At 43.8% G+C, this 13,988-nt stretch overlaps 1 protein-coding gene across 1 annotated transcript in view; it reads left to right on the top strand.

Annotated features, from left to right (window-relative positions):
• CCDC148 (coiled-coil domain containing 148) overlaps positions 1-13,988 on the top strand; it is a 1,212,845-nt gene that overhangs the window by 578,371 nt on the left and 620,486 nt on the right. The window contains exons 7-8 of the mRNA XM_078681707.1: positions 7,314-7,409; positions 7,505-7,686. Coding sequence (XP_078537833.1) covers positions 7,314-7,409; positions 7,505-7,686 — 278 coding nt within the window. The remainder of the gene's footprint in view (positions 1-7,313; positions 7,410-7,504; positions 7,687-13,988) is intronic.

Raw genomic sequence — 13,988 nt, forward strand, 5'->3', positions numbered from 1 at the left:
GCACAAACAATCCATGATTCAACCTGATGTCCACTAATCTTTCATCATCTTTGAAAGAATGGCATCTGTTGTAATTGTAGCTCTTCCGGTTCGAATAACAAACAATCCCACAGCTGGTCACATCTTCGGAGTGGTCTGCGAGTGGGAACTCCTAACATGTAAAGTGACTGAGGATTGGAGCTTTGAAGCACATCATTCGAAATGCTGATTGGCTGTTGCGTAGGACCGCATTCAACACAATTAACAACAAACTCCTTTTGACTGTGGGCGGGAAATTGTTCATTTTAGAGTTGGCCGCGGTTAGTCAGAGGTCCGCCGTACTTCAGTGGGTCTGTCGCGTACCCGGCCAGTTAAGGCCTAAGGATAGACCCGACCCCCCATGGGGCTCCTGCTGGCCGCTGGTCTGTTCTTGGCTGACGTTCTTGGGCACGCCTGTTGGCACGTTATGGGGCTCATGCCGTGCTGATAACCGCTGTACGGGGCGCGCTGCATGTTCCCCTAGAATACGCTATTACTGTTCTATAACACCCATGGTTTATTTCACTAGTTAACTGATATTTGATATCATTCTGTTTGTTTTGTTTCTGTGCTTGAGTCGCACTCTGCTGCTACGATGACTGCCAATGACCCGAGCATTATTTATTAAAAGGGTCCCATACATGCCCTCCTGCGTGCACTCTTCCTCTCCCCCCCTTCGCAGATGTCCAGTGCCTCAATGCCCTCTCTTAAGAGTATGTGCGATTTACCTCACCCCCTCCCCTCACTCTTGCATCTCGCATTGGAGGAGAGGTGTTGGGTGGGGGCTTTTATTCATGTCTGGGCTGCGGCCCCCCCGTTGCTCGCACCAACGGCTGCCTGGCGATGCTGTGGGGGAGGTAGATGTATGTCGTTACAAAGCATGCTGTTACCACGCATGCCTTTACAACGCAGGTTTTACAACGCAAGTCGTTACAACGACTTGGGTTGGGGGGGCGCTGGATAGTGAATAGTTTAATTTACTATTCCAACTCCAGTCCCCGTGGATAGTAGGGAAGGTTTTGGATAGTAAATTAAACTATTACCTATCCTACAGCGCCCTCCAGCGCAAGTCGTTGTAATGACTTGCGTTGTTTTGATTTTCAATCTTTATTTCGATCTATTTGGATCATAAAAGAAATACAAACAGTATAAAATCAATTTAAAATGATGCCAAATGAGACAAAGATTAAGGAGAATTACAATAAGCCTGTTAAAATCAATTACAGTATGTTACATTTAAAAATCATCAGTACATTTAATTTATCGCGAATCTATCTCTGACTTCATGTAGCGGGTCCGGGTGTGCCACATCGCTGTTAAAAATGTTGCCGCCGCAAACACAATCGGGGGTGATAAATCAGTCTTTCAAATTCTGTAAGCTGGGAGGTAGTGCCTGAAACCTAGATTTTTAAGAAGAGGGACGAGCCAATATTTCCTCGATCTTTGATAAGCATTACAGAAGAATATAATGTGCAAATCGTTTTCCTGATGGCATGGGCATGACGGGCACTGTTCTCTCAACGATGACTGGGCCCAACGGTTAGTGAATGCCCTGATGGGAAGTGTACCGTATCGCCACTGCATAAATAATTTTCTGGTCAAAACGGGAGTAATACCATCGAGAACATGCTCTAGATAGTATGAGTCTTTAGACTTGATAAACAGATTTGTGAGGGACCCCTCCCGTGTACTCCCTCTTAAGGCCAGTAACTTTAGCTCATAAAAATCCTTCGAGAGGAGTTTGCGTGGGATCCGTTGTAAATCCTGTGTTGTGAAGGTACTGCGTGGTAAAAGTTGCGTCGTAAAGGATGTTTCCCGGGGGAGGGGGCTGGCAGTGAAGCAAGGCGGAGCAGGCTGGCACCGGGCAGTAAGAGATCCGGGGAGGGGTCAAGGCTGGAGACGGGGCAGGGTAGAAACGGGGGTGGGGACAGACAGTGTGTGTGTGAGAGACAGTGTGTGTGTGAGAGACAGTGTGTGTGTGAGAGACAGTGTGTGTGTGTGTGAGAGACAGTGTGTGTGTGTGAGAGAGACAGTGTGTGTGTGTGAGAGACAGTGTGTGTGTGTGGCTCTGTGTGTGTGTTTGTGTGGCAATGTGTGTGTGTGGCGCTCTGTGTATGTGAGGGGCTCTGTGTGTGTGTGTGGGTCTGTGTGTTTGTGTGTGGCATTTGCGAGAGATCAAACTATTGGCATTTGCCATTTATTTATCTGTTTCGAAAACCAACATAAATAAAAAGTTTGTCATTTACAATGCCAATAGCTCTAACTTTTGCAAAGGCGAGACCGTTGCATTGTAAATGCTTGTTTATCCTAACTAGAAGAAGGGTTTGTTTTCATCTCTTTCAGAATTTACTTCCGCTCTTTCTCTTATGCGTACGCACATGCACCCACGCTCTGCCCCCCCCCGTCTTTCTGCCTCTCTTTCTCTTTCATCTCTTGTCTCTCTCTCCCCCTCGCCCCCGCCCCCACCACAAAACATTGGGATGTTTCTTGTGTATGTAACTTCTTCTATGAAACACAGGTGATCAAGAATGTACTGGCCTGATGGATAGGAAACATCGCAGTCCTTGTTGACTGCTGATGCAAGTGAATTAAATTTAAGATGTGCCGTAGACAAAACGTAGAGCCCTGGGTGATGGGGTCAATATAGCCGATAAATAAATGAAGCTATTCACAGGACGAAATCAGTAAGTGCTTTTAAATTTCTTGCTCCAACATGGAAAATTAGTACCAGCAAGAGGGCTTTTTGCCTCAAGGCCACAAAACACGCGATCAGCCCTGACAAACGCAAACAAGAAAGGATTTTTGATAAGTGGCTCATAATCAAATGTTGCCTGGCGCCTGGCACACAGCTTTTTCTTCCCAAAAAACACTCTGTAGCAGCAGGACACCCAATACCACTGCTCTGTATAATTTGTGACAATATAACATGAACCCTGGCCCATTTTTATGTTTCTACACAGATAGTTAAAAGGTTATGTGGGAGTACAAAATGCGAACTACTGTTTAATGGGCATCATGTACTAACATTTCAAATAAGAAATTGTGAATTGAAATGCTATCGATTCACAATTTCTTTTCATTTGGAACATACCAAAATGTATCAGGTAGATTGCAAATTGCAACCCGCTATGATTGGTTAGATTCACAGGGATGGTGCCTTGCTGGGGTTAGCAGACCACCATGTCTATAATTGCTTTTAAATAAATATATATTTGTTAACGAAGCCTCTTTCCCGAAAAAGAAAAGCGTAAGTATTTAAATAATGAATTGAAAAATGTTACAACAAATTTTTTTTAGGCATAGGCTGTGGTACCAGGGAGCACTGTCTACTCCGAATAAAATGCATTGGCCACATTCACAAAGAGAAAGAGCTCACATTTGCGAATGGTTACCACCTCATTTGACTCGGTGATAAAATATGAATGTTTTGCGACGGATTTCGGTTGCAAAACATTAATACATAACTTAAGGAATCGTTATGTGGAAGGGACGCGCTTTACACCCCAATTCCAAATATGGTAATTACGTATAAACCTAAATGATTTGGGGGTCATATGTATCCGCATCCTAATTTGCGATTCTCAAATAGCGATTTTTTAGAAATCGCTATTTGAGAATTTGAAATAGGGATGTATGTAAAAATTCGCAGTTTTTTCACGATTTCTTAATATTCCTTAATTGCGATTAGCAAATTGCGAATCGCAATTAAGGAATACTTTCCCATTCATTTCTATAGGCCAGGAGGCCCATAGGAATGAATGGGAAGTTATTTTCAATTTGCGAGACGCAATTTGAGAATCGCAAATTGAGAATAATTTCAAGGGTGCAAGGGTGTCATAGGGACACCCTGATGCACCGCTGAAATTTACATGTGTGCGCATATGGCGCACATACATGCCTTTAGCGCCACACGGCACCTTTACAAATGCCAAAAAGTGCATTTGTGAAAGAAATCGCATATTACAACCAACTTGAACTTGGTGGTAATTTTGCGATTGCTTAATGAGAAATCGCACAACTTGGGTGCTTCATACATAGCATTTAATGTTGCGATTCCTTAAATGCTGACGCAAAATTAAGGAATCGCAAATTTTGCGATTCCTTAATTTTGCGATGCGATTTTAATCATACATCGCATTTTCCGCTTTTTTAGTCGCAAACGCTGCTTTTTTTGCGAATCGCAGCGTTTGCGACTAAAAAAACGGATGATACATATGCCCCTTAGTAACGTGTTACTGAACCACAGTTTTTTTTGTATGTTGTTTTGCAGCCGCAAAGGCTCTCTTTTGTCCTTTGTACTGTAAAATAGCTTTGTACATTAGGCCCTGAATCCCACCCCACGTCCGTGCTTTAGAGGCTCAACCCTCAGTACAATAGAAATACTTTCCATATTCGTGTTCAATATCCGCTTTGTTCTAGCTTTAATGGAAAGCTACTATGTGCTAGAATAATAACATTAATAAAATTGCGTTCTAGTTCTGTAGGCCGTTTAATTAAGTCTCCACCATAGATAATAGCTCTGCCGGTCAATGGTGTTACATACTGTCTTTCTCTGAAGCTAGTAAGCCCATTGAAGAGGAGCCATAATCTGAAATACTAATCTATTTTATAACTTTGTGCTTGTCACTGCTGATTACATTCTCTTACCATACAGCATTTCGGCTATTAAACAGACTATCAGCATCTCTTTCCAGCTACTTTTAAATAGATTTCATTCATCGGCTCATGACAAGCTTATATGTTATAACTTCAAAGTTATTATATTGCCCTTTATGAGAAAGTCGACATGATTTTTTCTTGCACTTTGGATGCAACCCAATTAATAAGAAACAAGGCGTTAGAGCAACTGTTCGACTCCTTGAAACAAACAAGAGAGATGTTGGAATTTATGATTAATCTCGCCACACAGATATTACAAGCCACACATGCTGAATTTGCTTACTTCATCTGTTGCATTGGGTGGGGAAGACTAACACCTACATACCATGTGTTGTTCCTAATCCTACTGTTGTGTAATCAAAATGCACCCCACTAAGACTTGTAGTGGAAATTGTTTACAAATTAAATTTTCCAAATAGATAATCTGTTCCGAAATATTATCAGTCAATCAAGCTGTACCTATATGGTACGGTTTATCACCCGTGCGGGTATCCAGGTGCTGTACTGCAGGTCTCAGCCGAATAGCCAGGTGTAAAGTTCCTTTCTGAAGGTTGCCAATGAGGGAGTTGTTCATAGGTGGAGGGGAAGGGTGTTCCAGGATTTGGCGGTGAGGTGGGAGAATTGACCTACGGTGCGGCAGCGGTGGATGCGTGGTGTCTGTACTAGGGCTAGGTGGGCGGAGCAGAGGTTTCTCTGTGGTCGGTGAAAGTGCAGGTGGTGGTTCATGTATGCCGGTCCTTGGTTGTGGAGGGTTTGTAGGCGTGGGCCAGAAGCTTGAAGTGGCATCTCTTCTGGATGGGGAGCCAGTGGAGGTCTCTCAGGTGCTGGGTGATGTGGGACCTTTTGGGCAGATTGAGTCTGGCTGCTACGTTCTGGATCGTCTGGAAATCTTCTCAAGAGTTCCCTGGTGGTGCCTGCATATCGTGAGTTGCTTTAGTCCAAGTGACTGGTGAGGGTCTGTGTCACTGATTTTCTGCTGCTGGTGGGTAGCCATTTGAAAATTCTGCGAAGCATGTGGAGTGTGTGGAAGCAGGCTGAGGATATGGTGTTGACCTGTCATTTCATGGAGAGTTCGCTGTCTAGGATGATGCAGAGGTTGCAGATGCGTTCTTTCGGAGTGGGGGTGGGTCAGAGTTCCGCTGTCTACCAGGAGTCGTTCCAGAGGGAAGTGTGGCTGCCAAAAATGAGCACTTCAGTTTTGTCCTTGTTGAGCTTCAGGCAGTTATCTTTCATTCACACTAGATATGTGATAATATAAAACACATAATTGTATAAATAAAAATGTAAAGTTTTCAGGGCCCTTCAGTATGTTAATGGTGCTGTATTTCTGGGTTTATATATCCTACCACTTAAAGATTAGTCTAAATTATTGATTGAAAAAGGTATCCATATCTTCTTCAGACAATATTGGCAACTTTCTATCATTCCCATGTCAGGACTCAGCAGGCAGGGTTGGGCTGGGAGTTCTGGACTCACACCCAGGGAGGAGCTCAGGTTAGGTAGGTTGGATCTGATCAGCAGCAAAACTCTGGGGAGATTATGATAGACAGGAGTGCTGCAGCACAACATGCAATTTGGCAGAGGTGGAGATTATGTACTCATGGACATGGCAACTAATGGATATGAGTATCATTGTTCCTTGAGAGCGGTGTGCAGTTCAATCCAAGATGGTGACCATTATCATTTGAACACAGGGGATTTCGCATTCATAGATGGCTGATAAACAACAGGAAATAAAGGAAGGGGTCATGTCTGGGTGACTGGACATTATAAAGCCACTCTCAAAGACCATCGACAGAGCAAGGCAACATTGCTTTTGGTTATGTTCTGCACTAGCCGCTGAGATTGTCACCTGGCCTTTTACTATGCCTTGCACCTTATTTGTTTTCTTGTGCTTCCAAAGCTCTTCCTTGCATGTGTTCTTCTGGTGTATGTCGCTTGCTTCCAGTGATCACACTGCCGGTCCTTCACCCGCCTCTTTCTGTCCCCCAAAAAGTGTTAAGAGTGTGGCAGGAGTGAGGCACCTGCCGTATCAAAGAAAAACTTGAGTGCATAGTAGCAGTTCCTTTGACTTTATCCTAAGAAAAGCAAGAAATGGACAAGGAAAACAGACCAAGGCCTCAGTATGGAGGTGGATCACGACTTAGATTCCGGTAAAGGCCTGCCTATGTGACTAAAGATCCCACTGCCCTTAACCCCACCCATGTCGTCAGCTGTTCCTCCCTGAAATGGCAGAAGGGAAGGGTGGAAAAGGATCAAACAAAGGTATAAGGGGTGGAGATCGAATACAAAATAATTGGCACACTAGTCTGATGAGTTTGGCACCTTTGAGAACTCACTGCCATAGTGAGATCACTGCAGTGAAAAGTACTAGAATGAGCTGTGACAACACTTTTTCTTCCGACGTTAAATAATATAATGTCCTTTTTGGCAATTGGCTAGTTGAGGAATGTGTTTTTTTATAATTTGTTCTAGCTCAATTGATATTTCATAAAGATTATATTGCATATTGTTTCTAGATTGTTTTATTCATTCATTTTATTTCAAATATATATTTTAATACCTATTGTTGATCTAAATGCAACAACACTTTGTACTTAAATGACATGTTGAAAAATTGTGTTTTGTAAATTTAGGTTAACATTGTGAAGAAGCAACAAAGGGCAATTATCGAACGACTTAATCTTGAACGACTCATTATAGAAGAGGAACTAAGAGAATGCAATTCTACGGTAAAACCAGTAAAGTTATTATATTTACAAACCTAATACCTTTCAAATTGAAATAAGCCTTTTCTCTAAAATACCTGATTTCTATTTCTCTACAGATATTGCTGCTTTCTTCTGAAGAGAATACTGACCTACTTCAAGAAGTTCCAAATGTTTTACATAGCTTAGATTGCCCATATTCCGAATTGAAGGCTTCAGTTCTTAGAGAATTCCACAATATCACTGAGGAATATACATCCAGAGTTCAAGAAATTGATACTCAGTTGGCTGCCATGGAGAGGTAATAAACATTGATTGACTTTCATTATTCTGGACATGTCTTCATACGAAAAGGAACTGTGCTTTATTAGACAATGAAGGATTGTATTTATTCATTAATGATCCATAAGTGTCCCAGGACCAGATGGTCCACTAGTAGATGGCAGCAGATGAAACAAACATCGACAATGTCAATAGCCTTTGTCCATCTATGGTTTTCTATGTAATGTTTCAGTACATCTTTTTGTCACCTGTGCTTGAGGCCTGAATTTCCAGGATGCCCAGAGATCATTTGTGCAGGTTCCCACATGGGCCAGTACTTTATGTACAGCTTACACTCCAGCCACTATGCATACCTCTGACTCTAATAATTGGAACCCCAGTGCCTGAAACTAGCCGACAGTGACTGGGAATGTGAGACTCTAGTGTTGATTGGTACCCACATGTGGCATTCTTCACATAAGAAGACACAAGTTCAGAGATGCGTGAGGACGAGGGGAAGGGAAATAAAGGTATTGAGAAGGGGAAGGGGTAAAGATTCAGGGAAAGTAAAAGGAAAAACATGCATAGGCAAAGAGGAGAAGGTATGTAAAAAGACTTTGCCGAAGGGACAGATGTAGGGGTGAGAGAGTGAAAATAGGAAGAGAGAGAGAGACAGTATGAACAAGTTATTCTGCTACAGGAGAAAAATTGCTGGAATATTTCCTTAGATCAGCTTCACAACTGCCTGTAAAACCTTCTTATCCAAAATATTGAAAATATTTGTGTTTTTCAATGCACCGGTTAGCAAAAAAAGATATTATTAATATCTTCCAAGTATGTGTTTGGTGACTGGTATGAATTTGCGCCCATATCATGTTTTTCAATGCTTGCTGGTACGATTGCTAATTTCGAGGTTCATTCTCTGGAAGCCCCTCAATAGAGGCATGGCCAAGTGCCCAATCTAGGTGGGTGAAAGTTGTTCAGCAGCCTCACGGACTGCTTGTCATCAACTCTCTCTTTATTACTGTTTACAGACTATTCCTTCCTTGGTGAAGTGAGAAGCATAGTTTAAGGTACCCTCCGCTTCCCGGTTGTTAAGATGGCTGATAGCCAGAAACATGTCCTAGGATGCTTGATTCCGGTCCAGGGAAGACATGGCTTGGCAGTTCGGTCTGGACTGTTCCCATGAGGCACAGGGTCAAGACTGATTTGCATATGGCATGTCTGATCTCGGGTGGCTTGGTGAGCAAAATAACGATGGATTAAACCCAGATCTGTGACTGGGAGTGAATGTTTTGCCATTGTGCAACATTCCGTCCATCATCTTGTGTGTTCTGCTGTTCACCCTATGTGGGAAGGGTATGCCCAGACGTGGGTCCCGTGCTCACTAAGCCACTGGAGTCAAGCTATCCTGGCTGAAGACGTCTGATAGCCAGAAACCGGTCCTAGGATGCTTGATTCCGGTCCAGGGAAGACATGGCTTGGCAGTTCGGGCTGGACTGTTCCCATAAGGCACAGGGTCAAGACTGATTTGCATATGGCCATGTCTGATCTGGGGTGGCTTGGTGAGCAAAATAACGATGGATTAAACCCTGATCTGTGACTGGGGGTGAATGTTTTGCTATTGTGCAACATTCCGTCCATCATCTTGTGTGTTTTTCTGTTCACCCTATGTGGGAAGGGTATGCCCAGACGTGGGTCCCGTGCTTACTAAGCCACTGGAGTCAAGCTATCCTGGCTGAAGACAGCTGATAGCCAGAAACCGGTCCTAGGATGCTTGATTCCGGTCCAGGGAAGACATGGCTTGGCAGTTCGGGCTGAACTGTTCCCATGAGACACAGGGTCAAGACTGATTTGCACATGGCCATGTCTGATCTGGGGTGGCTTGGTGAGCAAAATAACGATGGATTAAACCCAGATCTGTGACTGGGGGTGAATGTTTTGCCATTGTGCAACATTCCGTCCATCATCTTGTGTGTTCTGCTGTTCACCCTATGTGGGAAGGGTATGCCCAGACGTGGTCCCGTGCTCACTAAGCCACTGGAGTCAAGCTATCCTGGCTGAAGACGGCTGATAGCCAGAAACCGGTCCTAGGATGCTTGATTCCGGTCCAGGGAAGACATGGCTTGGCAGTTCGGGCTGGACTGTTCCCATAAGGCACTGGGTCAAGACTGATTTGCATATGGCCATGTCTGATCTGGGGTGGCTTGGTGAGCAAAATAACGATGGATTAAACCCTGATCTGTGACTGGGGGTGAATGTTTTGCTATTGTGCAACATTCCGTCCATCATCTTGTGTGTTTTTCTGTTCACCCTATGTGGGAAGGGTATGCCCAGACGTGGGTCCCGTGCTTACTAAGCCACTGGAGTCAAGCTATCCTGGCTGAAGACAGCTGATAGCCAGAAACCGGTCCTAGGATGCTTGATTCCGGTCCAGGGAAGACATGGCTTGGCAGTTCGGGCTGAACTGTTCCCATGAGACACAGGGTCAAGACTGATTTGCACATGGCCATGTCTGATCTGGGGTGGCTTGGTGAGCAAAATAACGATGGATTAAACCCAGATCTGTGACTGGGGGTGAATGTTTTGCCATTGTGCAACATTCCGTCCATCATCTTGTGTGTTCTGCTGTTCACCCTATGTGGGAAGGGTATGCCCAGACGTGGGTCCCGTGCTCACTAAGCCACTGGAGTCAAGCTATCCTGGCTGAAGACGGCTGATAGCCAGAAACCGGTCCTAGGATGCTTGATTCTGGCCCAGGGAAGACATGGCTTGGCAGTTCGGTCTGGACTGTTCCCATGAGGCACAGGGTCAAGACTGATTTGCATATGGCCATGTCCAAACTGGGGTGGCTTGGTGAGCAAAATAACAATGGATTAAATCCCAGATCTGTGACTGGGGTGAATGTTTTGCCATTGTGCAACATTCCGTCCATCATCTTGTGTGTTCTGATAGAAAAGCAGGGGAACAGGACCAACAGCTATTTATTGGCTTAATCAATGGACCCCAGCTTTTTGACTCCAGTCCACCAACATATCCCATATCTTTTCCCGGCTCCTGGGGTCACATGCCATGTCCTGTTGACTTATAGATATAATACTCTTTTTACATTCTGAGAAAGAGGGTGAGAAGCCTGATTTCCATACTCTACAAATCTCCCGGCTCCCCTGTAGGGTCACATAAAAGATAAGTCTTGCAACATTCTTGCTTATAGCAGAGATACTACCTTGGCATCTTCTGAAAAACATAAGTAAAGGACTTGCCCTCACCTGTATGCCTGTAACTTCTGACTAAAACTTACAGAGTTCAGTCCAAAATGTAGTAATCTCTGGGCATGTAAGAAACATGTGGAGGTCATCCGCTGAGGGATCACGACATCTTGGACAGACGAACAGTATTCCTGAAAGCTTTGCTAATTTTGCTGGGGACCAATATACCCTATAAAGTGAAGAGATGATTACGTTTAAGAAAGGCGGGTTTTACTATCTCGCGGAGCAATGCAAATGAAGCCATCCAAACCTCACTCGGATTTACATTTACTAATTCATCGCCCCAGAGCTTTGAATGTCCTTCTCCGGATCACCTTCTGCTTCCACCAAAGTTTGGTACCACAGAGCCACCTCCTTCTTGATGGTACCAACTTTTATCGCCTGATTTAGCCAGGCATTGTCCTTCTGTTTCTCCCAATCTTGACTAGCCCACCAAGCAGAAAGTTGGTAACATTTGAATCTGGTTAATTGACGCAGTGTATATAGACTCAGAGTTTCCCAACTCACCAGGTCAGTTCCCAATCTCAAATCTCCCCAGCCAAGGATTCCAGCGTACTTCAATGGAAGGCTGAGCAGATCATTTAAACAGTCCGGGGTTCCCGGAGAGTCACAGATTGGGGCGTTGTCAGAATAATAAGACACTCCTAATTTCTTCCGGATAAGAACCCAAGTTTTCAATGCCTGCAACAAGATCTTTAGCTTTACTTTCTTAAAAAATGTAGGATCTCCGAACTTAAGGAGGAATTGCTCTTGCCCATCCCTCAACTCACTGAGCATTGCTCCATAAAGAATACCTATTGCAGAGTCGTCAGGTTTATTTAACAACATCCGGCAGTTCTTGAAGTGGAAAGCATGCCCGTATGCCAACAAGTTAGGAAGTGCCAACCCCCCTTCTCTAACCTTCTCCTTAATCTTTTCCAAGATATGCGAGGGCCCTTCGAGGCCCAACTAAAGCTACCGATCTTTCCCTGTAGTTTTGCTATCTCACCTTTATTAAAGGGAGGCTGTATAGAATTAAAAAGAAAAGTAAACTTTGGCAGAATATCCATCTTGATAAGGTTGACCCTACCATAGAGATTAAGGGGGATATTTGCCCACCTGACTAACAATCTCCCAACCTCCTGGCTGATCTTCCTCCAATTAACGACAGTCACATCTGCTCATTTCTGCGTAACTGTGATACCTAAACAGCGCATTTGCAACTTTGCCCCCGAATTCTGAATTGATTGGTTCCACTCCATAATTTCCGTCTTATCTCTGTTTACTCTGTACCCCGATACCTTCCCAAAAAGCTCTGCTTTAGTCATTCATGTAGGAATAGCCTTCTCGGGATTCAGAGTGTACCGAATAAGAACTGCATATAAAGATAGTTTGACCTTGAAGTCTCCGTAACTTAATTGGGCGATAGACTTATCTTGTCTGATCCATGCTGCAAACGGTCAATATAAGCATTCAATAAAAGAGGAGACAGGGTTCACCCCTGTCTTTTTCCTCGCATAATTCTGAACCAGTCCGTTAACTCCCCGTTTACTAGAACCCTAGCTCTACGTGCATGATATAGAAGTTGAACCGCTTTTCTTAAATTATTAGGAAATCCAAAAGATTTTAAAGCCTCCCAGAGATAGGGAAAATGAACCTGATCAAAAGCCTTAGCAGCTTCCACTGCCACAGCTGTTACTGGCAAGTTATATGCTTCAGCCAAATCTACTACCCCAAGCATTGTGAAGGTTAGCTCATTAAGCTGCCTACCGGGGATGAATCTCCTCTGATCACTATGCACACCACTCTTAATGATCTTAGCGACCTTGGCTGCCAATATCCCTGTGAACACCTTGTAATCTGTGTTCAACAGGGATATTGGTCTAAAAGACTCCACCAACAGCGGATCTTTATTTGGTTTCAATATTAAAACCACCGTTGCCTCGGTCCAAGAAGACGGAGGGGCTTCCTCTTCAATCAGAATGGTGTTGAAAAGCTTTTTAAGGACAGGTACAATGCCATCTAGGAGACCCGTATAAATCTCAATCGGAAGGCCATCTGGCCCGGCGACCTTCCCTCTAACCATCTTCTTCAGCAGTACCCAGATCTCCTCTTCCCTGATCTCAGATGCCAAAGATTCCCTCTGAATCTCATTTCGGAATGGTAGCTCGATATTCTTTAAGAACTCCTCAATGTTTTCCCTCCCGGGCGAGATATCCTCTTTATAGAGTTCACCCTTATATCTGCAGACTTCCATCCCTATCTTGATATTTGTATCCGCTATATCCCCTGTTACACTCTCTTTTAAGCTGCCTACTTGGTTGCGAGCTTTATCAACTTTGGCTTTCCAGTCCAGGAGTGGGACCCTTTTCTCACCATATGAAAAATGTGGCAATTTACTAACCTTCCATCTATCTGATAAGATCTTATCGAGGGCCCCTTGATATTCAGCTTGGAGATGTTCCAGCTCTTTGGTCAGCAAAGCCACCTTACTATGACAATCTAACGATGCCTTTTGCAGCTCCAATTCTTTATTTGTAATATCTTTTAACAGCGATTCCTCCCGCTGCCTTATGTTGTGTCTTTTACCTGACATTATAGAAGAGCCAATTGCCCTCAAAAAAGCCTTAAACGCGTCCCACATTATCAGAATTTTTGCTGACCCAATATTCACTTTAAAGAAAGCCATAACCTTGTCTCGCATCTTAGATATGACTACCTCATCTAACAAAATTGTCCTATCCTGATATGCCCTTCTTGTCCTGGAACCTCAAAGAGAGGTACACAGCAGAATGATCAGAGAGAATAGCGGGCAGATGGTTAATCTTTACCACTCCCGTCAAGAGCTCCTGATCTATTAGAAAATAGTCGATACGGGAGTGGTAACCATACTTTTTACTAAAAAAGGTAAAGCCCTTCTTGTCTCCCATCGTAATTCTCCAGACATCAACTAAATTTAGTTCCTGGCTCAGAGTTTTAAGTACCACCGTTGTTTTGGGAGGACTTACATACTTAGCTTTGGATGTTCTATCCAGATCCATCCGTTGAACTGTATTAAAATCACCTCCTATTACCTCCGGGACATTAGTTGACA

Source organism: Lissotriton helveticus, chromosome 3_1 (assembly GCF_964261635.1).
Source record: "Lissotriton helveticus chromosome 3_1, aLisHel1.1, whole genome shotgun sequence".
NCBI lineage: Eukaryota > Metazoa > Chordata > Amphibia > Caudata > Salamandridae > Lissotriton > Lissotriton helveticus.